This window comes from Manis pentadactyla, chromosome 1 (assembly GCF_030020395.1).
Source record: "Manis pentadactyla isolate mManPen7 chromosome 1, mManPen7.hap1, whole genome shotgun sequence".
Lineage (NCBI taxonomy): Eukaryota > Metazoa > Chordata > Mammalia > Pholidota > Manidae > Manis > Manis pentadactyla.
Genome location: NC_080019.1, coordinates 191,539,654 through 191,567,502, shown reverse-complemented (window position 1 = coordinate 191,567,502; position 27,849 = coordinate 191,539,654). Strand labels below are relative to the sequence as shown.

Below are 27,849 nucleotides of genomic sequence, written 5' to 3'. Positions count from 1 at the left end.
CATAGTACTGGCAGTCCTAGCCACAGCAATCAGACAACACAAAGAAAAGGCATCCAGATTGGTAAGGAAGAAGTTAAACTGTCACTGTTTGCAGATATGATGTTGGGCATAAAAATCCCTAAAGAATCCACCCCAAAACTACTACAACTAATAACTGAATTCAGCAAAGTTGCGGGATACAAAATTAATACACAGAAATCTGTTGCATTCCTATATGCTAACAATGAACTAGCAGAAAGAGAAATCAAGAAAATAATTACATTTATAACTGCTTCAAAAATAATAAAATACCTAGGAATAAACTTAAGCAAGGTGGTGAAAGACCTATACACTGAAAACTACAAAACAGTTATGAAAGAAATTAAAGAAGATACCAATAAATGGAAGTACATCCCACGCTCATGGATAGGAAGAATTAATATCGTCAAAATGGCCATCCTGCCTAAAGCAATCTACAGATTCAATGCAATCCCTATCAAATTACCAATGGCATTCTTCAATGAACTAGAACAAATAGTTCTAAAATTCATATGGATCCACAAAAGACCCCGAAGAGCCAAACCAATCCTGAGAAGGAAGAATAAGGCTGGGGGAATTACACTCCCTAACTTCACACTCTACCACAAAGCCACAGTAATCAAAACAATTTGGTACTGGCAAAAGAACAGACCTGCAGGTCAATGGAACAGAATAGAGAGCCCTGATATAAACCCAAACATATACAGTCAATTAACATATGATAAAGGAGCCATGGATATACAATGGGGAAATGACAGCCTCTTCAACAACTGGTGTTCAGAAAACTGGACAGCTACATGTAAGAGAATGAAACTGGATTACTGTCTAACTCCATACACAAAAGTAAGCTAGAAATGGATCAAAGACCTGAATGTAAGTCATGAAACCATAAAATTCTTAGAAGAAAACATAGGCAAAAACCTCTAGAATATAAACATGAGCAATTCTTTCATGAACGTATCTCCTTGAGCAAGGAAAACAAAAGCAAAAATGAACAAATGGGACTACATCAAACTAAAAATCTTCTGTACAGCAAAGGACATCATCAGCAGAACAAAAAGGCATCCTACAATATGGGAGAATATATTCGTAAATGACATATCCAATAAGCGGTTAACATCTAAAATAAATAAAGAACTCTCATGCCTGAACACCCAAAAAGCAAATAACCCTATTAAAAAATAGGGTAAGGCTATGAACAGACACTTCTCCAAATAAGAAATTCAGGTGGCCAATAGGCACATGAAAAGATGCTGTACATCGCTAATTATCAGGGAAATGCAATTTAAAACCACAATGACATTTCACCTCCCACCAGTTAGGATGGCCAACATCCAAAAGACAAGGAACAACAAATGCTAGCGAAAATGCGGAGAAAGGGGAACCTTCCTACACTGCTGGTGGAAATGTAAATTAGTTCAACCATTGTGGAAAGCAATATGGAGGTTCCTCAAAAAACTAAAAATAGAAATACCATTTGACCCAGGAATTCCACTCCTAGGAATTTACCCAAGGAAAACAAGATCATAGATTCGAAAAGACATATGCACTCCTATGTTTATTGCAGCACTATTTACAATAACCAAGAAATGGAAGCAACCTAAGTGTCCATCAGTAGATGAATGAATAAAGAAGATGTGGTACATATACACAATGGAATATTATTCAGCCATAAGAAGAAAACAGATCCTACCATTTACAACATGGATGGAGCTAGAGGGTATTATGCTCAGTGAAATAAGCCAGGTGGAGAAAGACAAGTGCCAAATGATTTCCCTCATTTGTGGAGTATAACGATGAAGCAAAAGTGAAGGAACGAAGCAGCAGACTCACAGACTCCAAGAAGGGACTAGCAGTTACCAAAGGGAAGGGGGTAGGGAGGGCTGGTGGGGAGGGAAGGAGAAGGGGATTAAGGGTCATTATGATTAGCACACATAATGTAGGGGGGAGGCCACGGGGAAGGCAGTATAGCACCCAGAAAACAAGTAGTGACTCTGTAGCATCTTTCTATGCTGATGGACAGTGACTGCAATTGGGTGGAGGCTGGGGGGGACTATGGATGAATGTAATAATCACAATGTTGCTCATGTGAAATCTTTATAAGATTGTATATCAATGATACCTTAATAAAAAAAAAACTCTTTAGTAAAATAAACCAGCCCCTCTTTCTTGAGTATGTTAAAGGAACCAGGTCTCTGAGGAGAGGCAGCAGCAAGAAGACAAGCAGCAGAGCAGCGGCCCTGTAGGCTTGTCGCTGTCCCCGGAGAGCTGGCCCTACGAGTGGGTGCAGGCAGCCTGTATCCATCAAAGGAGGATGTTAAGAGTATGGAGAAATCAGAACACACTAAGTAAAAATGAAAAGATGGTTTCCAGCATACAAAATTCAATCAGAGAGCTACAAGATAAAAAGAATTTAGGGATATTGAGGAAATCTCCCAAAACCAGAACCAAAACACAGATGAAAAAGGTGCAAGAAAAATAAGACACAAAATAAAATGTGTTATATAAAATAAAACAATCCATTGTGTCATTTTCCATAGCTCAGTCACTAAATTCACGGCCTATCACCTAGTTTCTTCCTGCATTGGGGATATACTACCTTCTGCCAATCATGTTTCATCTGGGAAAAAAAGGCTGCCTTTTATGTTTCATGGTCATCCCCATACTGACCAAGGGGGAAGAGGAAGAGAAACTTTAAGAATGTTATACAATCCCGAATGTTGCACTTACTGTGGCTGCATATTCTCCACAAGTCAGTGGCTCAAAAAATAACATTAATTTTTTTCACAAATGTACAATTTGGATGGGCTTGCCCAAGGATCTCTGCTGCTCTTGGCATCAACTAAGGGGGTTTAAAGGTTGGGGGCTGGAAGTACCTGAGGTCTCACTCATGTCTGCAGTGGATGCCAGCTAACAGCTGAAATCTCAGCTGTGATGTTGGCCAGAACCACCCTACGCACAGCCTCTCCATGTGGTGTGAGCTTCCTCATAACCCTTTGAGCTTATGAGTCATCTTTTCCTATGAATATTCCACAATGTGAGCATTCCTGAATGTGGGTTTTCTTATTGTTTCTCTTGATTAACTGATTGAAGTCAACCACCCAAGTATCCTGGGTTGTGTTCTGAACCTGTCATCTTCGATTTGGGGCCTAAGCTCTGTGGTGGGTGCCCAGAATTAAATATCTGTCCCTAGCCTGGAGGACCATCCTCCTGCTACTTCCTTCTGATCCCAGCCATCCCTGCACCAGCCACTTGTCAGTCAACAGTTCTTGATCTGTGCCTGCTGCTCTCTGCTGCTGAAGTGCATCCGTACTGACCCTCAGAGGATCCAGACCAAATCCAAGGATGGAACTGAATTTTCCAGATAATCAAAACTTGCCCCTCTAAACCTCAAAATCTTTCTTCTTAACCAGTGTGGGTGAAAAATCTTTCTAAAATGTTCTCCACAATATCCTCCTCCTTAAACATGACATTTACTATATACTTGACCAATTTTTCATAGTAATAAACTGTCACCATTTCTGTTCTTTCTAGCTAAGGGTTATCACATTGAGAAAGAAATGGGGAAATATATTGTAACACTCTTGCTTCTGGAAACCTAGATTTTAGAAAAGATTAATATTCTCATATTTTATCCATATATGTACCCCTCTGGTAGTAAATTAATTTTATGATTAAAATAAGTAAAAAATCTACACCCTACAATTCAGATATGCAAAAATACATAATGTTCTTTATTTTCTGTAACAGAACTGTACTTCCTTATAAGCCCCACCGACCCATGGAGAATGGATAAAAGCTCGTCTCATTCTCCTCTCATGAGAAAGCCCCATTTTAGGTTGTCTCACAGACATGCAGAGTTTTTTCCCCATCCCTACCTCCCATCTCTCAGTGGAGAGAGCATCTAGGAGGAAAGGAAAATGCACATGTTCTATTGGTGAAGGGAAAGAAGCCCCTGAGCTATGTGCTATCCTGCAGATCCTCTAGACCTGGTTCTACTGAGGAGTGCAATCTTGACTGGTCAGGTCCCCAGGACTCGCCTGGTGTGTACAGCTTGTAGCTGGTGAAATTCTCGACCTCATCAGTAGCTCAAATCTTGCTGATCTTCCCTCACTGACTGTTGATGCCAGTGCCTTGAGATGCATCCATCGTCTAAGCCTGGGCTAGACTGTCTATCCCGAAACCTATACTGTAGGCTCACCTGGATCTGTAACCTTGAGCCTGGGAGCCAGGTTCCCTGGCTCTCCGTGCAGCTCCCTCTGGTTGTGGAGGTGAGGAAAGACCTGTTTTTGGCCCTTTCCTAGGTACTGCATTCAGACCTTTCTGTCTTACTCCTTGGTCAACAGCATGTTATTCTAGCTCCATGCTGAATGAAAGGGCTCCTTTAAGGGGTTTGGATTCAAACCCTGGGCCATGCCAAGGCCTCCTGCACTCAGACTTGCCCAAACCTACAGATGTTTCTTCACCCTCCTTAACATCCTTTGGCCCACAGATTTGACCCTAAGTGGCACAGGGAGACCAGAACCCCATCTGATTTATCCCAGTCTCTCTTTCCCTTTATTTCCTCACTCTGACCCCATTCCTGGGCCCCTTCCTCCTGGCTGTCCTCTCTAATCAGTGGGAGAAACCCTTAACTCATGTATGCTCACTTCTCTTGACTGTGATTTTGACTAAGACTCAGTGGTCTTGAGTCTAACAGGCTTGCCTCTTGGTGTACATCTAAGGAGCGGATGGGTATTTAATAAAACAATTTTCTTCCCTCAGCATGACAGGATATCAAAGCTTTTGCTTTGGAAAAGCAATACTGGGATGTAAAGCTGAACAATGATGTCTTTATTCTAGGCTTGACCCACTCTACACTTGTCTAAATGCAGCCTCGTCTAGGAGAACTTTAGGCAATGAAGAAAATGTTCCATCTGCACTGTCCAATACAGTGGTCACAAGCTATGTGTAGCTGTTGACCACTTGAAGTATGAGTTGTGTGACTAAGGACTGCATTTTTTATTTTATTAAAAATTTTTTTTTAATTTTTTAATTGAAATGTAGTTGACACAATATTATATGGGTTTCAAGTATGCAACACAGTGGTTCATCAGTTACCCATATTATTAAATCCTCACCCCAACTAGTGCAGTTACTGTCAACATAGAAACACGTTAGACAACCGTTGGCTATATACTCCATGCTGTTTAATTTTATTTTAATCAATTTAAATCACAGTGTGGCTAGTGGCTGCTATACTGGACCATGCAAAAAAAAAAAAAAAACTTCATGGCACAGACCCAGGGTACAGAAAAAATACAATAAAGGAAGCTGGCTTGCAAACTCTTCAAAAATACTGTCCCCATCACAGTAGTTGGTCACTGTTAAAAAGTGCTTTTTGATGTCAGGAATCATATATAATGATACGGCCTATTTCTGTTTCTGCTAGAATCTAGAAAGTTTATTCATAGAATACTGAAATCCAGGTTGATAAAAGCAAACATTTATAGGAAATTTGGTATTGTGGTTCTCCTTAGGAGAAGAATCGAGAGCTTGAAATTAACAACATCTATACTAATCGGATACTTAAAAATTTACGTGATGGAGATTATCCAAAAGGTATGTCTTAATTATGTCTCAAAATCTATGTTTAAGGGTGTAGTCAGATTTTCCTTATTTATATCACCAAAATAATGGGTACTTTAAGAAATGATTAGGCACTGAAACACGTTTTGTGATTCAAGAAGAATAATGAAGTTGACATCGTTGAGAGAGCTGGAAAACTGAAGTGCCCTCCTGACTCCCCACATCCAGCTCAGCCCTCTGTGCCTTAGTTCAGGGGGAATGCAGATGATTTTCCAGCCCGAAGCAAAATATCTGCCAAATACTGAACTTTCTAAATATATCTCAGCCTTAGTTTAGGTACAATTTACCTCAATAAATGGCACAACCTTAAGTGTGAAATTCAGTAGGTTTTGACTTCCATCCCAATAGAGAAAGAACATTCCCAGCTCCTTGGGGCTCCCTTGTCCCTGGCTGGAGGCAGCACTGATATCCTTCTGTCGCAGTAGCCTCACTTGCCTGTTCAAGGACTTCACTTGAGTGGAGTCATACAACATGCACTTTTGTGTCTGGCTTCTGTTTCTGTTGTTCAGCATCACATTTTTGGGATTCATCCATGTTGCTGCTACTGTCATTACCTTTTTATTGCTGAGCAGCAATTTTTCTTTCAAGACAGGATGCAGTTTTTCTCCCCTCAGATCTCCCAGCACAAGATTCTGCTCAGAAGGACCAGTGGCCTCTGTTTAGATAGAAGTAACTACATGTTCACTTCTAAAGGCAACAACCTCAAATTTCGTGCCTGCCTTTGGTTCTGATTAATACTCCAGAATATCAGCCAGCAGAGAAGATGGTGAAATCAGCCAGGGGGCATTTAAGTGGGATACTACCGCTGGGAAAGCGGAGTATAGAGGTGGTGGCCCTGCACCGAGTGTGGGTGCTCTAGCCTTGATGACCAGGAGCTCTGACACAGGAGATGACAGTGCCTCTCTAACAGCTGCACGGCTAGTTTTGAATCCCTTCAGCAAGCAGGCACAGCTGCACCCCCAAACCGCACAGCCAGCCTACCCCAATGCCCACTGGCATTGTATTCTACCACTGTGACACCCATCACCTTTGCGACTCAAAAGAAGGCAAAGCAAGAGAAATGAAAGGGGAATAAAATGAAACTAGCAAATGTTATACATATACTGAAACTGTTTAGAAAATGTCTAGTATGTTTTGTTTTATTACAAACTTCAGAATTATTTAATATTTAAAGTCAATATTGCTCCCAAATGTAAAATGTTTCTTACATATAATGTACCTGTTTTGTAGTCTCTTCAACAAAATCAGTACAAGCAGACAGGAAAAGTTTTTTATTTACAAGTATGAGACACCAGGAAACCCAAATATCAGAAGATGTTCCATCTTTGACAACTAAGGTATAACAAATTTGAATGTTCACAATGTCTAATTGAAATATCTTTACAAAACTAGGCTATAAAGAATCACTCATTCTACACAAAAAGTTTATACTTATTGACTAAAACACAATTTAAAATCTGTACCCCAAAAAATGTGTTTTTGCTGTTTTTCTAAATTATAGGGTAAAAAGACAATAATAGGGAACATTGGTCTTAAAGAAAAAACAACTCCTCACTCTATGAGTAAACTACCAAGACAAGAGGAATCCAAGAGGAAACAGGAAGGTAATCTTAACAATTTTAAAGTCTCCTTTTCTCTTGATTTTTAAAAATTGTGCATTAATATGTGTCTGCGTGTGTGTGTAAAGGTATACATAGAACACATATATACAATTTAAATAATTATTATAAAATGAACACTTGCATAGCCACTACCCTGCTTAAGAAATAGAACCTTAGTGTCCCTGAGAACACCCGGCGGGCCCCATGACCCTACCCCCTCCCTGCCCACCAAAAACCACCACCATCTTCAGTTCTGTGCCCACCATTCATTCCACTGCTTTTCCTCCCATCACCCTATCCGCGGCTATACCCTTAGGCAGTGTTCAGTTATGATAAACTGAGTAGCAAACACAAACGCAGCCGAGTAAAGGGCAACATCGCCACTAATGAAGACTTCAGGAGCAGGGAAACTGGACAGACCTGACTTCAGCTTCCCTGCACAGACCGGGGCCCAATCCGGGGTGAGCCAGGCGTGGTACTGGGAGCCGGGAGCACACAGGAGCTGTGGCATCTCGGCAGGTCTGGAAGGCGTGGGCTGCTCAGGATTTCCTGCTCTTTGCTCCGCAGAGCTCAGGCCAAGTGAATGCTTCTGGGAGTGAAACAGAGTCCTGAGCGAGCCGACGCAGGCTGCAGTGCAGGAGAGAGGGCAGCACCTTCAGCAGACCAGGCACAGAAACATTTGGAAACTGCGTGGTGTAGCATAGCGGTGACGCCAGCCCTTAAAGCTAATGCCTCTGGCCTTGATGTCTGCCCTCAGCCCCTGCTGTGCAGCTGTCACGCTGGGATTTCCCTTCGCCATTGCCCGACAGGTTCCTTCAACTCCCTTCTCTACCAGGTCTTTTGTTTCCTAAACCATGTCCTCTTTCTTGGTAACTGCCACCGTGTCCCAAGAGCATAACCTCTACTAGCTTCTTGAGAACGGATACATCTGAGTTCATCTACCTTTCATCTGGAAATGGCATTATTCTAAACTTACATTTAATTAATAATTGGCTAGAAAGAAAATTCTAGGTTGGACCTCATTTTCCTTCAGAATTTGGAAGACACTGCCCCATTGTCTTCATGGCAAGCTACTGGAAGAGGGACTCTGGGTGAAAACCCACACACTGGGATTAAAACCACAATGAGGTATCACCTCACACCAGTTAGGATGGCCAGCATCAAAAAGACTAAGAACAACAAATGCTGGCAGACAGAGGGGAACCCTCCTACACTGCTGGTGGGAATGTAAGCTAGTTCAACCATTGTGGAAAGCAATATGGAGGTCCCTCAAAAAACTAAAAATAGAAATACCATTTGACCTGGGAATCCCACTCCTTGGAATTTACCCAAAGAATACAACTTCTCAGATTCAAAAAGACATATACACCCCTATGTTTATCACAGCACTTTTTACAATAGCCAAGATATGGAAGCAAGCTAAGTGTCCGTCAGTAGATGACTGGATAAAGAAGAGGTGGTACATATGCACAATGAAATACTATTCAGCTGTAAGAAAGAAACAAATCCTACCATTTGCAACAACATGGATGGAGCTGGAGGGTATTATGCTCAGTGAAATAAGCCAGGCAGAGAAAGACAAGTACCAAATGATTTCCCTCATTTGTGGAGTATAACGACAAAGCAAAACTGAAGGAACAAAACAGCAGCAGACTCAGAGACTCCAAGGGACTAGTGGTTCCCAAAGGGGAGGGGTGGGGGAGGGTGGGTGGGGAGGGAGGGAGAAGGGGATTGAGGGGTATGTTTAGTATACATGGTGTGGGGGGTCACGGGGAGAACAGTGTAGCACAGAGAAGGCACATAGTGAATCTGTGGCATCTTACTACACTGATGGACAGTGACTGCATTGGGGTATGGGTGGGGACTTGATAATACGGGTAAATGTAGTAACCACATTGTTTTTTCATGTGAAACCTTCATAAGAGTGTATATCAATACCTTAATAAAAAATTTAAAAAAAGAAATGAAAAAAGAAAACCCACACACTGGGCAAGCACGACCTCTGTGGGGAGAACAGACGCTAATGAACAATTCCAAAAGCCAGCAGGGCCGCAGGGCACCTTCCCACCAGCAGAGTGGAGAGGCCTTCGGTGGAGGCCCAACTGGCCTAAAGCGTGAATGACACAGAGGTCGGGCAGGACTCACCTGGGAGCCCCCCACAGGCAGCGCGGCAAAGCCGAGTCACAGCTGCATTTGCAGCACCTTCCGTGCTCACCAGTCCACCTGTTTTCCACATTGTCCTAGAAAAAGGTTCATTCATGTGACAAATGTGTTTTTGAGCATGTGTGTGTCAGGCACTGTTGTGGGCACGGGGATACGGCAGTGAAGACAAAATGCCCTGCCCTGGAGAGCTTATATTCCAGAAGACACACGCTGATGAGAAGGGAGGGCTGTGGCGTCGGAGGGTGAGGAGCACTGGAGAGCAACATGAGCCAGACAAGAGGGCAGGCGGGGGATGAGGTGACGCCGGGGAGGCGCTCTCCAACGAGGGCGGAAGAGCACCGCGGGCCAGCCTGGGGGCACCACGGGGCACGGCGGTGCACACTGCCTGCTGCCAACGGCCACAGGCCTGAGACCGAGAGGTGGCGGGAAATTGCAGCGCCACCCAAGTTACCACGTTTTAACACTCGCATGGAGTATCACAGGGCCTGGCATGGGCAGGTACTTAGAATTCTAACTAGTTTGCTGGCCTCTTTGCTCCCCACCAACTTTGGAAACATTTCTTTCTCTTGCTGGAATTGCCTATTTATTTTCTTGCAGTATAATGAATAATTTTATTTCAGAATGTGCACACATGAGAAAATTTTCCAACCCCCACCCATCTGACATTCTCCCCCCTTCTCTCACCGATGCCAGCCATTTGGCTTTGCAAAGGACAGCCCAGGCTGAACAGGCTGCCGGGAGGATGCACAGGTTTTCTCTGAACTTGGGCGTTTCTACCTGCAAAGGCCTCTCCTGTGGAGAGGAAGGCTGAATGCAGGGCTTCCCCAGCGCCTGGGGAAGGCACAGGAAAGGCAAGCTTACCTTCAAATGGCCTTTTCATTTGAGGATGTACTGTGAACACCTTTTCCTGTCAGGCGGTGGTCAGCCACCCCATTCCTCGTGGCTGCACAGCCTGCCGGGGACTGCACACACACCAGCGCATAAACCGTGGCTCCTGACACACAGGGAGGGTGGTTCACTGTTACCAAACCACACCGACATCCTTATACACATCTTTGTATATATTTTTGCAGGTCTTAGAAGTGAAGCTCTTGGGCCAAAGTTTTTTTTTTTAATTTAAAACTGTTAATAAAGATACTGCTAAATTGCCATCCAAAAAAAAGGTGTACCAAGTTACACATCTACCAGTGGAGAACAAAAGTTCCCATTTCTCCATAGTCTCACCAACTCTGGAAACTATTTGCCAATTGGGTGGGTAAAAAATACTGTTTTAATTGACACTAGGTCCAGCTAGTGATGTGAACATATACTGACAGTTTATCAGCAAATTTTAGTTGTTCTTTTATGAATATCATTTTTCTCTTAGTTTCAAAATTCTCATTTGGTATGTTCTAGGAAAGTATGACATTTCAAGCTTGTTAACAGCACCCTTCCCTGTAGTGTTGTATGAATTTATTTTCTTACCGTTTTTGTCATTTTAAAGTGTTTGTTGGGAGATATAAGTGTGCTAAACACTCTACCTTGGACTATACATCAATTTTCAAGATCACTAAATTGGCTGTTTTTCTAATAATAGATGTATCAAAAGAAGAGGAACATTTGGAAGTACAGCCACCTCTGGAGAATACTGGAAAGCAAACAGAGAGAAAAGAGGATCAAGAGAAGAAAAGTACTCCAGTGAAAGAAGAACAAGAACTGCCACCAAAAAGAACTCAAGTGATTTGTTCTGAGAAAGAAGGCAATCAGGAAGCTGATACAGTGAAAGAAAAGTTTAAAATAAGTCCACACATAAATGACGTGGATGACATACCTGATAAAAATGCTGCTCTAATTACCGAAATACCCTTCAGACAAAGAAAGCATTATTCATTCACAGAAGCCACTGAAAACCTGCACCAAGGGCTCCCTGCGTCTGGCGGGCCAACCAATACAGGCGCCATGAGATGCAGCCACAGCACCAGCAAGCATCACAATCACGTCCAAGGGCTGAAGCTAAAACAGTCTCTTAGTGAGTATGAGCCTCCTTTTGCTAAGTTTCCCAATACAAAAGCAAATGATACAGCTTTCAGGAACAAAAAGAGCTGTGTAATGGAAGAACTCTTTGGATCTGGTTGTATCTTAAAACATGACCAAACAAGTACCACTGTTAATAAAGGGGCTGAGGGAACTTTGGAAGGCGAGGTGCATCGTCTACCTCCTACTCAGGCCTCTGCCAGCAATGCTTTTGGAGATTCTAAAGTAACTGTGGTAAATTCTATTAAGTCATCTACCCCTACAGAAGGAAAAAGAAAAATATTTATTTAAATATAATCAATATCCTAATACATTCTGTTTGGTAGTCTGGTTCTTATGTACCTTTAGCTTTGTAATTTATGTGTGTATGTGTGTGTTTCTGCAGTACTTAGGTTGACTTTGAATGATTAGTTTTGTTATATACTGCTAATCAAATGCAAAAAAAATCTATTGTATATTAGTCAATGATGACTTTCAAATACAAAATTACATATTTTTTCCCTGCAACTGAAACATTTCCATTATCTTCCAGAAGACTGATTTATAACTTTAATATTCTATGGGTTAGTCAACCCAAGAGACATTTCATACATATAAGCAATCAAAATGCACTGTAACTTCACATGGAAGCAGCTTTGAAAGAGAACAATATGATCAAAAGACTCTCTTTAAAAAGCAAAAGCATAGTGATTACCAAGCTTGGCTTTATGAAAATTAAATAATATGAATGTTATTCAGCTACTATCCTGCCTTAGGAGGTTACATTTTCCTTGTATTTATGTAACATTCAGCATTTTTTAAATTTACAGCTGTTGCACACCTATACCTTAACCTTTTTTCTGTTAACTTTATTCTTTAAAAAAAAGTGTATCAGTATAGTGTCCATTCAAGGTAGCTGCTCAATCCTAATCAACATAATCATTACCCTCAGAATACTTTATATTAGGAGTATACAAATAGGGGCTGTACTCCCAATGTTAGTTACCTTCACTCAGTATTTCAAAGGGCAACTTATTTATAATTTAGACCATACTAATTCCAAACATGTTTACAGGTTGGTGTGTATTACACACTTTTAAAAATTAAGAATGGTCAAATATTAACACACTCTTAAAAATTAAGAATGGTCAAATAAACTTTTAAAAGGGAAAGTAATTGTGGGAAAAGAGCTGTATTTAAAACCAAAGTTGAGATAAATACTACAATTGGCATAAGCTTTGATCTTTATGAAAACCACAGTGGGGATAAAAGAAGAAGAGGGAGGGATAGAGTGAAAGGTTGGAATCCCACTCACTATAGGAGGAGATATGCAAATGTATGTCAAATGACATAAATGCCTAGTTTATAGGACAAGTCCAGTGTGCTACCTGCTTTTGCAAATCGAAATCTTCCTCAATTTATGATGGAGTTATGTCCCAATAAACCCATGCATACCCTAGGCTGAAAACTCATTTAATGCATCTAACCCACCAAACATAGCTTAGCCTAGCCTACCTGAAACACACTCAGAACACTTACATAAGCCTCCGGTTCGGCAAAATCATCTAACACAAAGTCTACTTGATAATAAAGTGTTGACTACCTCATGTAATTCACTGCATACTTTACTGTAAGTGAAAAACGGAATGGTTGCCAGCAGCCTATGGGTTGTTTACCCTCATAATCACATGCACCTCGCTGCCCAGCATCACAGGAAAGGATCAGACCATGTATTGCTAACCCAGGAAAAGATCCAAATTCAAAATTCAAAGTAGGGTTTCTACTGAATGCACATTGCTTCACACCATCATAAAGACAAAAAAGTTACATCAAGCCACCCAAGGTCAGGGACTGTCTGTAGTGGTTTGTTAACCGCTCTTCTGATAAACTTTAGGTAGAAAGAATGTGATTTGAGATAAGAGGTTTCATATACAAGAAAGTGGTAAATGTGTAATTCTGAACAGACATTACTTTTATACAATCAATCTCTTAACAGAATTACAGATAAGTACAGAAGATACAGCTAAAGTACCATATATATATCAAATAAGTATATGACAACAGCAGCACATACATTGGAAAGCCTGAAGTTAAAGTGTTATGAGGCTTAAGCTGATGAAAAACAAACATTAACTTTGAGCACTTAAGAACTTTGAAACAGCAGCAGCAGAGGAGCGTGAAAAAACAAAAGAAGGCAATTGTAAGATAATAGAAAATTTTATTGGTCTGTGCCCCTGGCACAGGGCTTCTGAAACCCTTCTAATTTCCTGGGTGACAGGTGTGTCTTTTCTAATGTGGTGACTGGGTGGCTCCTGGATGGGGGCCAGTCACCAGAAAGAATAAGCCATGATTAGCTTGACGTTTTCAGCCCCACCCAACATTCTCTTGAGAAGAGAGGGGCTGAAAACGGAGCTGATGATCAATCAGGACTATGTGATAAAGCCTCCATGAAATTCCCATAGCACAGGGCTCAGAGAACTTCTGGCTCGGTCTGCATGGGTAGGGGCAGGGAGGCGGTACATCTGGAAAGGGCAAGAAAGCTCTGAGCCCCCTCCCGCATACCTGCCCCAGACATCTCTTCCATCCCAACGCTCATCTGGATCCTTGAGCATACCCTTTTAGAGTAAACTGGTAAATAGCGAGTGAACTGTTTTCATGAGCTCTGTGAGTTGCATTAGCAAATTGATCAAGCATGAGGGGTGCCATGGGGACTTCTGGTTTACAGTCAGAAGCCCAGGTGACAATGTGGACTTACAGTTGGTGTCTGAAGTTGGGTGGGAGCAGTCTTGTGGCATCTGATGCTATCTCCAGATAGACAGTGTCAGAATTGAGTTAAACTATTGGAAACCCAGATGGTGTCACAGAAAATCGCTTGTTGTCGGGGAAAAACCTCCACTCATTTGACGACCAGAGGTGTTAGAAGTGAAGTGCTGCGTGTGAGTGTGGTAGTCGAGTGAGACACACAGGAGAAACACAAGAGGAAAGAAGAACTGTTGGTTCTCCTAAAACAGCAGGAAAAGAGGAAACAAAATAGAACAAAAACACAAAATAAGATGACATAAATAAATCCAAATGTATCAGTAATTTCAGTAACTATGGGCTACATGTTCCAGTTAAAAGACAATATAGATCAGATTTTTTAAATATAACCATGTGCTATTTATACACCTATCTAAGCCACTAAGATACAAAAAGTTAAAGGGCAACAAGGTAAGCCAGGAAAATACCGTCCAAGTGAAAGTTGGCATCCTGCTGTAAATACGTTAAAAAAAAAAGGAAAACCAATAAAGTGTATACTCCACCAGGAAGGTAAGAGTTCTGTATATGCATTTAACAATAACTTGAAAACATAAAGCAAAAGTTAACAACTACGAGTTGATATCAAAGTGGGAGATTTTTACATACCTTTCTCAATAATGGACAGCTCAGCAAATAAAAAAGCACCAGTATAGAAAAAGATTTGAAAAGACAGCTGGCAACTTTGACCTAATAGACAAGGCCATCCCAACAACTCAAAACCTGCATTTTCCATCACTTACATTGCATTTACAAAAATTTTATACTAGTATGTTTCAAAGTTGAGAAGAAATGGATAAATCTTACACTAATATGCCTAATGTAACTTAAGAATATAAAATGGAATAACCCTATAATTACTAAAGAAACAAATTAGTAGTTAAAAATCTTCCAATAAAAATAAGAGAAAACCCAGACTTTTACCAGCAAGTCCGTCATATATTTAAAGAATAATATCTTAATATGTCCAGAATATAAAAAAAGAAAGAACATTCTTCACCTCATTTTTTAAGGCTTGCATAACCTTGATACCAAAACCAGATAAAGAAAAAGACAATAATGCCCATACTCATCACTTCTATTCAACTTTGTACTGAAGGTTCTAGCCAGAGCATTAGATAAGAACAAAAATCAGTGACTAAAAAGGAAGAAGTAAAATTATCTCTATGCAGATACATGATCTTGAATATAGAAAATCCTAAGGAATCCACTAAAAAGCTATTGGAACTGCTAAGTTCTGCAAAGTTGCAGAATACAAGATCAGTGTCCAAAAATCAATTTCTATACACTTGTACTACGTAATCTGAAATGAAATTTTAAAAAACAATTCCATTTATAACATCAAAAATAAAATGCTTTATAAATAAACTTAACAAAAGATGTACAAAACTTACCATCTGAAAACTAGAGAACATTGTTGAAAGAAATTAAAGATCTAAATAAATGGAAAGACATCCTATATTCATGGATTGGAAGACTTAATATGGTTAAGATGGCAAAACTCCCTAAACTGACAAATTCAACAAAATCCCAATCAGAATCCCAGCTAACTCCTCTGTAGACACTGACAAGCGGATTCTAAAATTCATTTGGAATTGCAAGGGACCTAGAATAGCCAAAACGACCTTCAAAAAGAAAAAAACTGAAGGGTTCACACTTCCAAATTTGAAAACTTATTGCAAAGCAACAGTAATTAAAACACTGGTGTAAAGGAAGACATGTAGATGGATGGATAGTCAATTGATTTTTGACAAGGTTGACATCACTCAATAGGGAACAGTCTCTTCAACAAATGGTGCTTAGGCAAGGGGAGACCCATATACAAAAGAATGAAGTTGAAGACTTACCTCACTCTGTATACAAATACTAGTTCAAAACAGATCAAAGACCTAAATGTAAAGGCTGAAGCTGTAAAACTCTTAGAAGAAAACATAGGCATAAGTCTTTGTGACCTTGAGTTTGTCAATGGATTTTTAGCTATGACACCAAAAGCACAAGCGACAACAAAAATATTGGCAAAAGCTACACAATATTTATTCACAATTTAAGATTGAACTCACTCCCAAGAGTCAGTACTCTGAGTGTTAAATTCCGAATACGCAAGCAGAAAACTGGCCCACACAAACAAGAACAGTGAGCCCAGAGAGAGTATGATCCACCTGCCTAAAGATCTACAAAGTGTGCAAACTAACCACACAAGTAGCTTTGAATCTGGTGACACCACCAAAGAGCTCTGTCCTGAAGGACTTGGAAAACAACAGCATCCTAGAAAATTCTGCTAATAACTACAAACTGGTTAACACCTTACTATAAAAAAAATATGCTCCCTGTAAAAGGCATACATGGCCCTAATGGAAAACCATTATGTGATTTTTTTTTTTAGGTTAAATATTCCTAGGTACTGACTTAAGATGTGTTGGGAGGGGTATAAAAAAGTCTAAGCAACAGTCTCTGGCCATAAACGTACTTGTAGCATCACTGGAAAGAAAAGCCTTAATCACAAAAGAAGCATCTAACACATTAGGAATGAAACCACAAAAGAGCAGACATCAGAAGTCAATACAAAATTAATTGACATTATTAGTCATATAGATATTACTTAAGATGTTCAGATGAGGGTGGAAATTTTAAAAATCACTATCTTCTAAGGTGGTCAGAGAAGGCTTTATAAACAATCTCAAAGGTCTGGTCAAATATAGATTGGAGAGAAGGGTCGGCATATTCACACACATATACACACAAAGTGTCCCTACAGAGAGCTGTGTCTGTGTAACAAAAACCATGGGAGGCCGGAGTCCAGCCAGGGGAGAGTAAACTAGTTTGATTAGCATTCCACCCACTTGTGCCAGCAACGACAGTGTATTAACCCCACACAGAAATGATTGAGGGTTTGTATGTAAAAAGATTTCCCTGCTTGATTTACCATAAATAAAAAGCAAAAATTGGCATGAAGAGAGCTTTAGATGGATTTTAAATCAAATAGATGTCTATTTTCATGTAAAGTTATAAACTATATCCACTATTTTTTAATAGACATAAAACCTATAGCCATCCATAAATATATAGAAAAAAGGAAAAGCACAGTGTCAACCCCAGTAATCCCAGTTCTGTGGAATCATGGGAGACTGCTTCCTGGCTCCTTTTCTGTACTTTTCAAGTGGGATTTTCTTTTTAAAGCAGCAGTTACTTATTTTTAGGTATTACTTTTAGAATTTAAAACAATTTCAGTTTAAAAACATAAATAATGACATTTATATATGTATGGAGTATTGCTGGAAGAATCCTAAGAAACTGGTAATAGTGGAAAACCTTGGAAAACTGGGGGACATGACAGTAGAGGGTAAGAAGATATTCTTTCTGTATACAAAGGTCTCTGTATCTTTTGAATTCAGTACCATGTTTATTATCTAGTTTAAAACAAATATAATTTCTGAAAAATCACAATGATTTGAAACATGAAGGATATTAAAAATTCTAATTAATCTTCACAAATTGTTAATGTACATAGAAAAACTTAACAGCTAGGAACTATAAATCTTTTATTACTCTAGCCTCAGTGACATTTGTCAAAATTCTTGCAGTATTAACTGAAAAAATATATCCTGAGAAAAATAAGGGTCTTATCTTAGGAGATAAATACAGGCAGACTTTATTCCAATTAGTGATCCAAGGATGTCCCTAGGCATGCTGGACTTGGCCACCCAGTTGTTTACTGTATATCCTGCCATTTACACCTGCAGCTCACTAAAAATGGGCACTAGGCATACGCACTCCAAGGGAAGTTAAATCCTGCAGCTTCCTTGAGTTGCTCTCTCCTCCTCAGGGCGCCTTCTTATTCTTTGTGGTCAAAATATACTTCATGTGACTGAGATGCTGGAAGCTGGTGTCCGAGTCCTCCATGATACTGTCTGCTATAAACACTGCTGTACCCCATGTTCTGTATCTTTTCTCAAAGCCGAGTCAACTTGGTACATGGTAAGTCTGAATGGTAAGGGAAACTTCAGCCCCACTCTGGTGATGATTAACTAAAATAGGACAGAACTTGGTCTTTTCATAGTACAATTAGCAACAATAATAATGAGCTACTTATTAGATCAGGAGGGAACACTAGATACAAATATGATCTTTTAAAAACCGGTGACAGAACTTAGCTTTATCGTTCTGTGACTGACTTAATTTAAAGTAAAATCCCTCTGCCACTTGTTGCAGTTACAGGCTGATCACAGCAAGTAAGTAGCTGTAAGAAAGGAAGTTACACATGTCCTTGCAAGCATTTTAATTATAAAGTGTTTTATAGAGGGAAACTAGACTTACTGTGATGATTTCTCAGGGTATACAAATATCATTATGTTGTACACCTGAAACTAATGTTATATGTCAATTACCCTCAATTAAAAACAAAAGAGCAACACAACAATTTTTTTAAGTGCTTTAAAAATTTTAGCAAAATTATACTTTTATGAGCCAAACATGTATCCATTCAAATTAATTTAATCAGGCTTCTTAGATTGATTTTTAACCTTGTTCCATTCCACAGAGCATAAATATTAAGTGCTTATAAAATACACTTCACTTGAAATGCTTTAAATACAACACACACAATTCAAGCACAAACAATACATTATGGCCTCATGAACACATTTCTAAAACACAGTAATGAAAAATTAACAGCTTCAAATAAGTAGATAGCACTATACAAAGGCTTCCCCCAAAAATGACATTGAGACAGAGGAAGAAAAAGCACAAGCAATGGCAATTAGTGTTACTCTTTTAGAAGTGCTACATGAGATTAAAAAACAAATTTTCAAATTCTAGTATTGGTATTAAAATAAAGTTGCTTTCTAATCTGGATTAAAAACAGTAAAGCCTTTAAAGCAGTTAACTTACTAGGAAATTTTGACTTTCCCGTTGGCATTGTAACCTTTAATATATGGCAAAAGTGTAAATCAAGGGTAACAACACATACGTAGATGTTCATAATATCACATATTTCCTATTATAAATCTGGTATTAGGCTGGCCAATATGTACATGTGACAGACTCATTTTTCTGGCTCAATGAGAAGTGTACAAAATCATGATTCTTACAAGATTCTCATATAAAGTCCAAGAACAAACACATTCAACAAAAAAACTAACCTGTGGACTTTCATTTCTTAAAAAAAAAACACCAATGAACAAGTATAAATCGGACTTTTAACCTACTAAGTAAAAATGTCATGGCTGTCTCCATCTTCTTTTTCAGCTGAAAGGGTGAAGCACTATAGCCACAACTTTGTTGCAGACCAAAATCCAACAGGTAATTCCAACACCACCTAAAAATAAAGAAATTCAACATATGAGAGCATGCCAAAAGCATGCCGTATTTCCTGCCTCTGTGACCTTTCAGTTACAGGAAATGAGTATTTCAATTCTGAGCAGTGCTAGGATAAGAAGCTCTAAATTTGTGTTTTGTGGGAAATTCACCAGACTTTCCATGGATTCACAGGACTGCCTTTTTAATTAAACAGGAATTACAGAGAACAACAGGTGCTGGTTTGGATTTCTCTTTCCTGCCAGAGAGAGGTGCATTATTGTAAAGCAATCCTGTGAGACTATTTGTTTTCCCTTCTCAGAAAAACATAATAACCAAACAATGCTTATGCATGCCTTTCTTGCCCAACTGAATAGAGAAGACAGGAAGACAGGCTGTAAGGGGGTCACCAGATGCCTGGAAGGGGGGGCCTCCTGCTCCTCTGCTCAGCAGCTGACAGCCCACCAGCAGCGCCACACCAGGTGGAACAGTAGCTAAACTGGAAATCTTGGAAAGACTTCCTACGTTGGACGTAGTGATTCACCTCAAGCAGTATAACAAATCACAACTTAAGACTGACTGACAAGGATGTGTGCTGCCACATTACTCTTGATAGTAAAATATTAGGACCTAAGTCTTTTAACAGAGAAATCAGTAAATTATGACATATCCAAATGAAAAACAGCTATTCAAAATTCCTTAATAAAGGAGTTCAGTGACATGGGAAAGGTTTTACAATATAAAGTAGAAAGGGGTATAAAATTTTATGTGCCAGATTCCCTTAACTGTAAAAAAATAAATAGAAAAAAAGACTGGAAAAATATGCCACAATGTTAAGAGGGGTTATCTATAGCTAATGAGATTTTTTAAAATTGTTCGTATATTTCTAACCATTCTACGATGACATGTACTACTTTCAACAACCAAATTAAATTATCTTTCAAAAATAAAAGAACAGCCAACAGCAGTAAATGCTGCAGAGAGCCAAGCACAAGAACTGAAAACAGGTCACAGGGTCTGGGAATTAGAGGCTGCTGTTGCAGTAAATGGGATATGAAACTCCAGGTATTGGGCTTGGATTCTAGAAGCAGACATGGGCTGCATTCTGCCTCTGCTACTTGACATTCTGGTGACCAGGGACAAGTTAGGGGTCTTCCCCAGACCTCGGGCTCATCACTGTAAGCCTGTTCGAGGCAGAGACACAGAGCACTGCTCACTAGTGGGAAGGGCGACAGCAGGTTGGCTTATGCATCCCCCACATGCCTCTACATAAGCCTGTAAATATTCTTCCACTATGTTTTCTAGAAAACTCTTACCTGCTACTCTAGTAGGGAATGCTACCAGGCGGTCTAGTGGAGTTATCCATTTACTCGGCACCACAGCCACAGGGATGGAGTAGTATTTCCAAATCAGTGAGACCATCAGGGCAGCCTGCGAAGACACTACTGGTGAGCGCAAACAACCCACCAGATGCCCAACCCATCACCACAGGAAGCTGGGAAACGTGAAAACCAGCTGAGGAACTGCAAATCAATGGCCCCTAGTCCAGCAACCCTGTTCCAGCAAGCAGCAGAAACACTCACAGAAACAATGTCCACTGTCAGCACCTTGAAATAGAGCATCTGATAAAAGACTAGTTCAAGAGGACGCCTAGACATGCTGCCCAGAAGTAGGGGAGCCTTCCTCCATGAACCAGCATTTTCCTGTTATACTATGAGTAATATATACACACTATTAAATTAGCTGAAGAACTGACCGAGGTCTCTCATAATATAGGTGTTATTGTCTCACTGAGTATCTCCTTTAAGTACTCAGCGGATGCTAAATACACCTTATTAGTAACAAAAGCAATCTTACACCTCCAGATCCTTGAAAGACCAACTACTTCTCCCACGCACAGGAGCACTGCCATCCGCGTGCAGAGGTGAGCCCTCCTAAAGTTTAAGATGCAGGTAGAGAAGGGCTGCTTTCTTTTCCTCCTCTTACTAGCAGCATTCCTTCAGCTGTCTTCTGTCCCCATCATGGCCCTGAATTTGCCACTCAAACTCCTCAGACCTCAAAGAGGGCATCTGGCTAATTCCTGTCCCTGTGCAACCTACCTATCAAAGTGACTGCCCCAGGATCAATGTGCTGAACTACACCCAAACAACCTGGGCTTTGGGATGTTGGCTTAAATCCTTTACCACCAAACATCACTTAAAGCAGCCACTGAAGTGTGTATGCAGCACATGCAGAACCTCAGGGTAAAGCAGAAGCAGAAGCAGTAAGAGTTCCACAGAAAATGAACCAAAGCACAAATCCCCGCAGGTAAGAGAGCTGGGAATCAATGGTTCTAGACTTTAATGAGAGTAAGGCTTGCCTACCCGGAACCCGGAAAGCAGACAATCACTACACATCTCCACACCACATAATAAACAACAGGCAAAACTGACGGTCTCAGAAAATACAATGTCTAAATTGTCTTCTCTCACTTCTCCCCACAGGCCCCCAAGCCTGGACTGGAATAAAGGTGGTATGAAGGAATTCCAGAGAAGTTACTTCAGAGTTCATTCCTCTAAAAAAAGCCCAAGGTTTACCAACTCTAATCACGAGAAAGGGCTTTCCTGTAGTCTAAGTTCACAGAGAGCTCTGGTGCAGCTGGCAGGACCCCACCGCACAGCGGGACAAATGGAAGTGCCTGAATTCCCAGACCTGGATTTTGGGATTCACGTGGTTCTGGAGGACAACATGTTATTAACTTAATGACCCCAGGTGACACAATAGGACACTTACTTGCAATATGTAGAAAGCCACACTCATAACCCATTTTATCTTGGCCAACTGAGCTGTCCGTGCCTTCACTGAAAGGAAAACAGATGAAATTATTCTATTAGCTTGAAAATGAGGAAAATGCTGACATACACAGAAATGTTCTTATATTTCCTAATTATGTATATAACATTTGCTCAACATACTTAGAAAACATAAAACAGAATTTAAGAGTCACACACTATGGCATTATTTAGAATAGAATCACAGATTGTGAGATTTGAAGCTTAAATTCTGAAAACCCTTAGAACTATAAACCAGAGATTCTTTTCACACTGCATTTACCACTTACCAGCAGGACTGAACTTTCTTCCCAGATTCCCCAACCTACACAGTACACAAATGTCCAAATGGACATCTTAGTCTGTCTCGGGCCAGACAGGCCCCGCCGTACAGTGTCCTGGCCACGCACCCCACTCTCACTATGCACACTTTCAGTGCACAAGCAGAAATAGTTGTCACAGGAAACCGTGAGGTGCAATGACAAACGCAAAGATGAATGAGACCTGATCCCTACTTTCTACTTTCAACACTACACACAGGTAAGGACAGTGCTGAGCCTTTTTTAGAGTGTTCATAAAAGTCCCTCGGAATCCACTATGAGATTTTTTTCTAGGCTTCTCTAAGAAAAGTGTTGAATTTTAAAATATCAACCTACAAAAAAAATGAAGAAAACCTAAAAGGATGTTAGATGTTTCTGTGTTTAGAAAGCAAAGGTTCACCAGCAAATAAGGAGAAAGTAATCACTATCATTGGGTTTCTTTAGACAACTTGAAGGTTTCTATCAACATTTATAACATCCAAGAATCAAAACATGCAGCCTACAAATCTTTACATAAAACCTCTACATTAATCAGCTCTTGTGAAGCTTTCCGAGCGATGACTGAAACCAATACCATGCGTTTTGAGCTTATCCGTCATCTTGTTGATCTTTCTCTCCAGCCTGGCATACCGGGCGAATTCGTCCATCATGTTGACAGTGGAGAGCTCTTGCTTCATATCCTGGATCTCTGCTCTCATCTGTGACTCCTGCTCTGCATCCTTCTGCAGGACCCTGGACATCTGGAGGAGTGGACAGCTGGGGTCAGAGCCCTTCCGCATGGGGCGCATCTTCTTCCCACTTCCTCCACCACCTGTCTGCTGCCTCTTTCAGCTGGGCAAGCTGCCCTTCACCTACACAGCCAGTCTCTGCTGGCTTTTCTGCTCCTGCTCCCCCAAATAGCCACAGAAATAAAACTCCCATGTGAACTGATGTGCATCACTATTCAAATTATATTTTTGCTTTTGCACACATGCCCACCGATTGCTATAATACAAATGTATCTTTCGCAATAACTGTAAAATTGTGATTATAAAATGAAAACCAACTCCATCCCCAGCGCTGTCATTCAGGTGACAAAGACCACTCATTCTCTTCCCTTCCTGAATAATTCAACTAAGGGGGCAGAGCAAGGTGCAGGTGCAGGGTGCTAGTAATGAGGGGGTGCCCCAGCACAGGGCCTCAGAGCCCAAGCACAGTAAGGAGGGCAGTCCCCAAGAGGTGCACCCTGGCAAGAGGGGTCGAGAATCAAGCATAGCGATATGGGGGTCTCCAAGACGAGCAGCCTGGCAGAGTCAGAGATGGAGCAGAGTAGGAGGGCGTACATGACAAGAAGATGGTACCCAGGCAAACGTGGTGTCAGAGCCCAAGTTGGGCAGGCGAGCAACCACATGGGGGGAAGAGGGCCAGAGATGGGAGATTAGTTACAAGGATTGGTCAAATAAAGTAGACATGGCAGTGGGAGCCAGTTTTCTCACTGTCAAAGAAAAGAGTTAGAAATATGGATCGGGAGAACACTAAATGGATCCTGTGTTACTGGATTAGAGTTGGAGGCATGGGTGTGAACTCACAGTTTTCCACAGATACACAGAGAAACATAGATGTAAATGTTTGTAATGAGTTTCCGACACCCAGGCCCCACCTGGAACGCAGCTGGCCCAAACACTCGGCTAGGAAGGTCCTCTTGGTCCCTGCAGCGCCGCCCCAGATGCCCAACAGATTCACACCTGCCTGGAGACTAGCCAGCGGCCCGGGGAGAAGACGGCAGTGGCTGCCAGGTGGCGCGAGATGAACTCCTGGGCCGGGGCTGGGTCGCTGAACGGTGAGGATCCAGGGACAGAGAAACCCCGGGGAACCGCCTGAGTGCTGAGTGAACATCCCCAAGTTGACCAGGGCGCCAGATGCAATGAGAACACAGTGTCCTTTGTGTGGCGTCCCCGCTAAACATGGGAGAAAATGTCCTACAAAGGCCATTCCACCCGGCCAGATTCAGAAATGTCAACTGGAGAAGTCAAGGAGAGCCTGAGGATTCTTCTAGACTGGAGACTTTGACAAGTACGTGCAACGTTGGGTGCTGAAAGGATCCTTTTGCTACAGAGGACTCCTCTGGGACATGTGGAAAACCTGAATGGGACAGCAGGCATGTACCTGATGGCTGTACTGTGGACCAGGCCGCCTCTTATACACCAAGTATTGGGGAATGGGGCAGCTCAGGATGACAACTTACTTTCAAATGTTTCGGGAAACAAAGTAAGTTTTTTTACATTATACTCATAACTTTTCTGCACATTTGTTTTGAAATTTTAGAAACAGATTGAATAAAAAAGATAACATATGTAAGTGAAGTGACACATAGCAAGTGCAGAATAAATGAGTTTCTCCTAGCTCACAGTACCCTCTGCCTGGCGCACAGTAGGGCAACTCTTTGGTTACAGCCTCTGATCTGTGCCCCTCCCGCGGGTTCCTGGAGGAGCAGGGGACCCACACACACACACACCCTGGCCCACCTCAGAGCACCTACTCAACGAGGCCCTTTGCATGGGGGCTGCGTTGGCAGTCTCCCAAGGGCGCCTGCACAGAAGCGGATGTATTTGCTACTGCGCAGCCTCCTGCTAGGAGTAGGGGTCTTCAAACCCTCTGTCTTCCTCCCCTCTGTCCTGGCCTGACCACTACCCAACACACCAACTATTTGGTCCACCCTAGAGAAGGAAATAGGAATAGGCTAAATTCTCTTAAAATCCCGAAACATCTTTAAAAGCAAAGAATTTACAGATGTTGCTTAAACTTTATCAATCAAGACATAGGTGAGGGCTGGGGAAAGGACTCTTTGGGGGTGACAATGATATTCTTTATCTTCACTGTGGTGGTGGTTACCCTACCGAACAAGTGTCCCAAGACTCATCAAACTGTCCACTTACCTAAACCAAGTGAATTTCAGTGACTGCAATTTACACACCAATAAACCAGACTTCAAAAACTAGATTTTAAAAAGAAGAAAGAGAGGCGCACATCACTGACTAGTGCAGAGAATACACAAAACAATTAAAAACTGAAAAGGCCAAAAATGGTTTCTCAGGAGTGTAACCTGAGTGAAGGCAGGAGAATGAACCTGAGGGGACCACAAGAGTTTAATGAGTAAATCCAACTGTAGTGCTTGGAAAAAAAACAAATACATTACATCTATGAGAATATAAAAATGTTTAGAAGTATTTAAGTTTGCAAACAGATACCAACCAATCCAAGACCTCCTTATAAGTTACTGTTAATATGTACTAGAATTATGAATTGAACTGTAAGAGTTAATCAGATATTAATTTAAATGTTTTTAATATTAATTCTTAAAATAAAAATAAACCTGAAGTCTTTATGCACTGAAAAATACCTTCTAGGACATTAAACCTCCCACTTGAGAGAAACAGATAAGCTTTGTGGGGATAGCTTTTCAAAGACCTGGAGATGGGTCAACAAAGAATTCTGAAACAGAAAAATGAATTTTTAAAAATTATTATCAACATGACTGGAGCAGTGGGACAGTCTGGGGAGAAAACAAGTACAGAACTAATCCTTCCTGTCACCCTGTCCCCAGATGCCGGCCTGTATGAGCTCACAGTGTCCTACCAAACTCACCCTCAAAGCCTGTCAGGTTCAATACTCCCTTGCCAACAGACAAAAAGCTAGGGCTTGAACTTGGGGTCACACTGGGGAGATTAAAACCCCCACTCTATTACTCACTGGCTGGTCCTCTATGTACCAGGCCCATCTGAAAATGAATCCACGTGATGACATTTAAAGCCCAAAGACTCCTGCCTCCTGCAACTTAGGAGCACCGCGGGACACCCGCTGGGGTGTGTCCCTAACACCAGAAAGAACTCCACATCCCTGTTACGGACCAAGGTCCCTGCGAAGCTATAAAACCTGGGGCAGCCCCAGGGGCTACTCTTGGCATGGGACAGGGCTCCCCAAGTCAGGACCCCTCCCCGCAGCATTGGTCCCGCACACATGGACACCCCCATTCACAAGACCCCACCTGGGTGTGCACCCTCAACCCCTCGCCCCCTCGGCTATATTGGAGGCCATCTTCCTGCCTGGTGTACAGCAGGAACTCATTGGTGACTGTGCTCCCAAAAAGAAGGACGATCTCAGGAAGACCCCACAGTGGCAAGTCCTGCAGTGTCCAACCCTCATTTTAGGGGCCGTGGCCCTAGAGGGAAAGAGAGGAGGCCATTTTTTTAAGAGTAGAAAATAAAGGTAATTTTTAAGTCGTCAAATATAAAAATGGCAATCAGCCCCACAATTCAGTCCCAGACAGCGGCCTGCACGATGCCCAAGGTCTGTGAAGCCACAAGGTGTGGGGGACCGGCCGCTGGCTCCTGCGCAGTGCACGCGGCTCACCAAGACACCCCGCCCTTGGCCAGGACAGTCCTGGGACGCTTGCGCAGAACAAACGATTTGTTCAAACTCTCATCCCACCCTCTGCCACTCCGGTCCTGGGGCGCCTGCGCAATGCATGCAGCTCGCCCGGACCCTCAGGCCACGCCCTGCCGCCCCCACAGGGCGTGAGGCTCGCCAGGGCCCTCACCGCACTCTGCTGCCTCACTCCTGAGGCACCTGCGCAGTGCGCCTCCCCACACCCAGTGCAGAGCTGGCGTCCCACAGGGGAGTGTCTGTATGCCCCTCCTCTTCCACCTGTGGTCAAACAAAGTCCTGGATTGCCTACTAACTAAGCCGGTCTCTTTCACCTATGCGTCCTATGATCAATTATAAGGGAAGAGAGAGAGAACTCACAGGAAAATTCCAAACAAGTCATCACCAAGACTGGGCGTCATCCGGGTAACCACCCCCACCCCCAGTATTCAGCTAAGAGTCCCTCCCAGGACCTTGCAAGACTTTGTTAGGCCAAGGGCTTTTGATACTTAAAAAAGATTTATTCAAGGGCCTCAGCCAACCTTCCTCTAAGGGATTGTGCCCACCCATCAACCCTATACCCCTTTTGCTTCTGGCTGGACAAAAGCTTTGGGAAGAACACTGTAGGGAAGGTTATAATCTTTAGTGCAGGGGCGTGGTCCATTCCCAATCAAGCTTTCTGTTTCTCCTCAGGAATCTTTCCCACTTGCGTCCTCAAATCAGGGCCTGAATGGGGCAGCCTCTAATGTCTGTGAAGCAGCAGCATTTTCCCTTCACGCAGGACCAATGCACGCACTCCTTTACAGCTTTGCACTGAGCCTCACCACA

General features: G+C 41.8%; 2 protein-coding genes across 13 annotated transcripts in view; one reads left to right on the top strand and one right to left on the bottom strand.

Annotated features, from left to right (window-relative positions):
- The window catches only part of LCA5L (lebercilin LCA5 like), a 49,421-nt gene extending 26,045 nt beyond the window's left edge, over positions 1–23,376 (top strand). For 6 of the 10 annotated variants that reach the window (XM_036899290.2, XM_036899284.2, XM_036899288.2 and 3 more), the window contains 4 exons: positions 5,538–5,619; positions 6,877–6,983; positions 7,148–7,250; positions 10,987–15,332. In XM_036899290.2, coding sequence (XP_036755185.2) covers positions 5,538–5,619; positions 6,877–6,983; positions 7,148–7,250; positions 10,987–11,714 — 1,020 coding nt within the window. In that variant the 3' untranslated portion in view covers positions 11,715–15,332. Of the gene's footprint in view, positions 1–5,537; positions 5,620–6,876; positions 6,984–7,147; positions 7,251–7,814; positions 9,772–10,986; positions 15,422–23,240 lie in introns of those variants that run through there. The other 4 variants (XR_008998517.1, XM_036899291.2, XM_036899292.2 and 1 more) reach the window with 4 other exon arrangements.
- GET1 (guided entry of tail-anchored proteins factor 1) overlaps positions 18,674–27,849 on the bottom strand; it is a 92,642-nt gene continuing 83,466 nt past the window's right edge. For 2 of the 3 annotated variants that reach the window (XM_036899302.2, XM_036899300.2), the window contains exons 2-5: positions 23,195–23,360; positions 22,263–22,330; positions 20,807–20,921; positions 18,674–19,512 (exon numbers count right to left, since the gene is read on the bottom strand). In XM_036899302.2, coding sequence (XP_036755197.1) covers positions 19,439–19,512; positions 20,807–20,921; positions 22,263–22,330; positions 23,195–23,360 — 423 coding nt within the window. In that variant the 3' untranslated portion in view covers positions 18,674–19,438. Of the gene's footprint in view, positions 19,513–20,806; positions 20,922–22,262; positions 22,331–23,194; positions 23,361–24,344; positions 26,819–27,849 lie in introns of all 3 variants that reach the window. The other variant, XM_057504680.1, reaches the window with a different exon arrangement.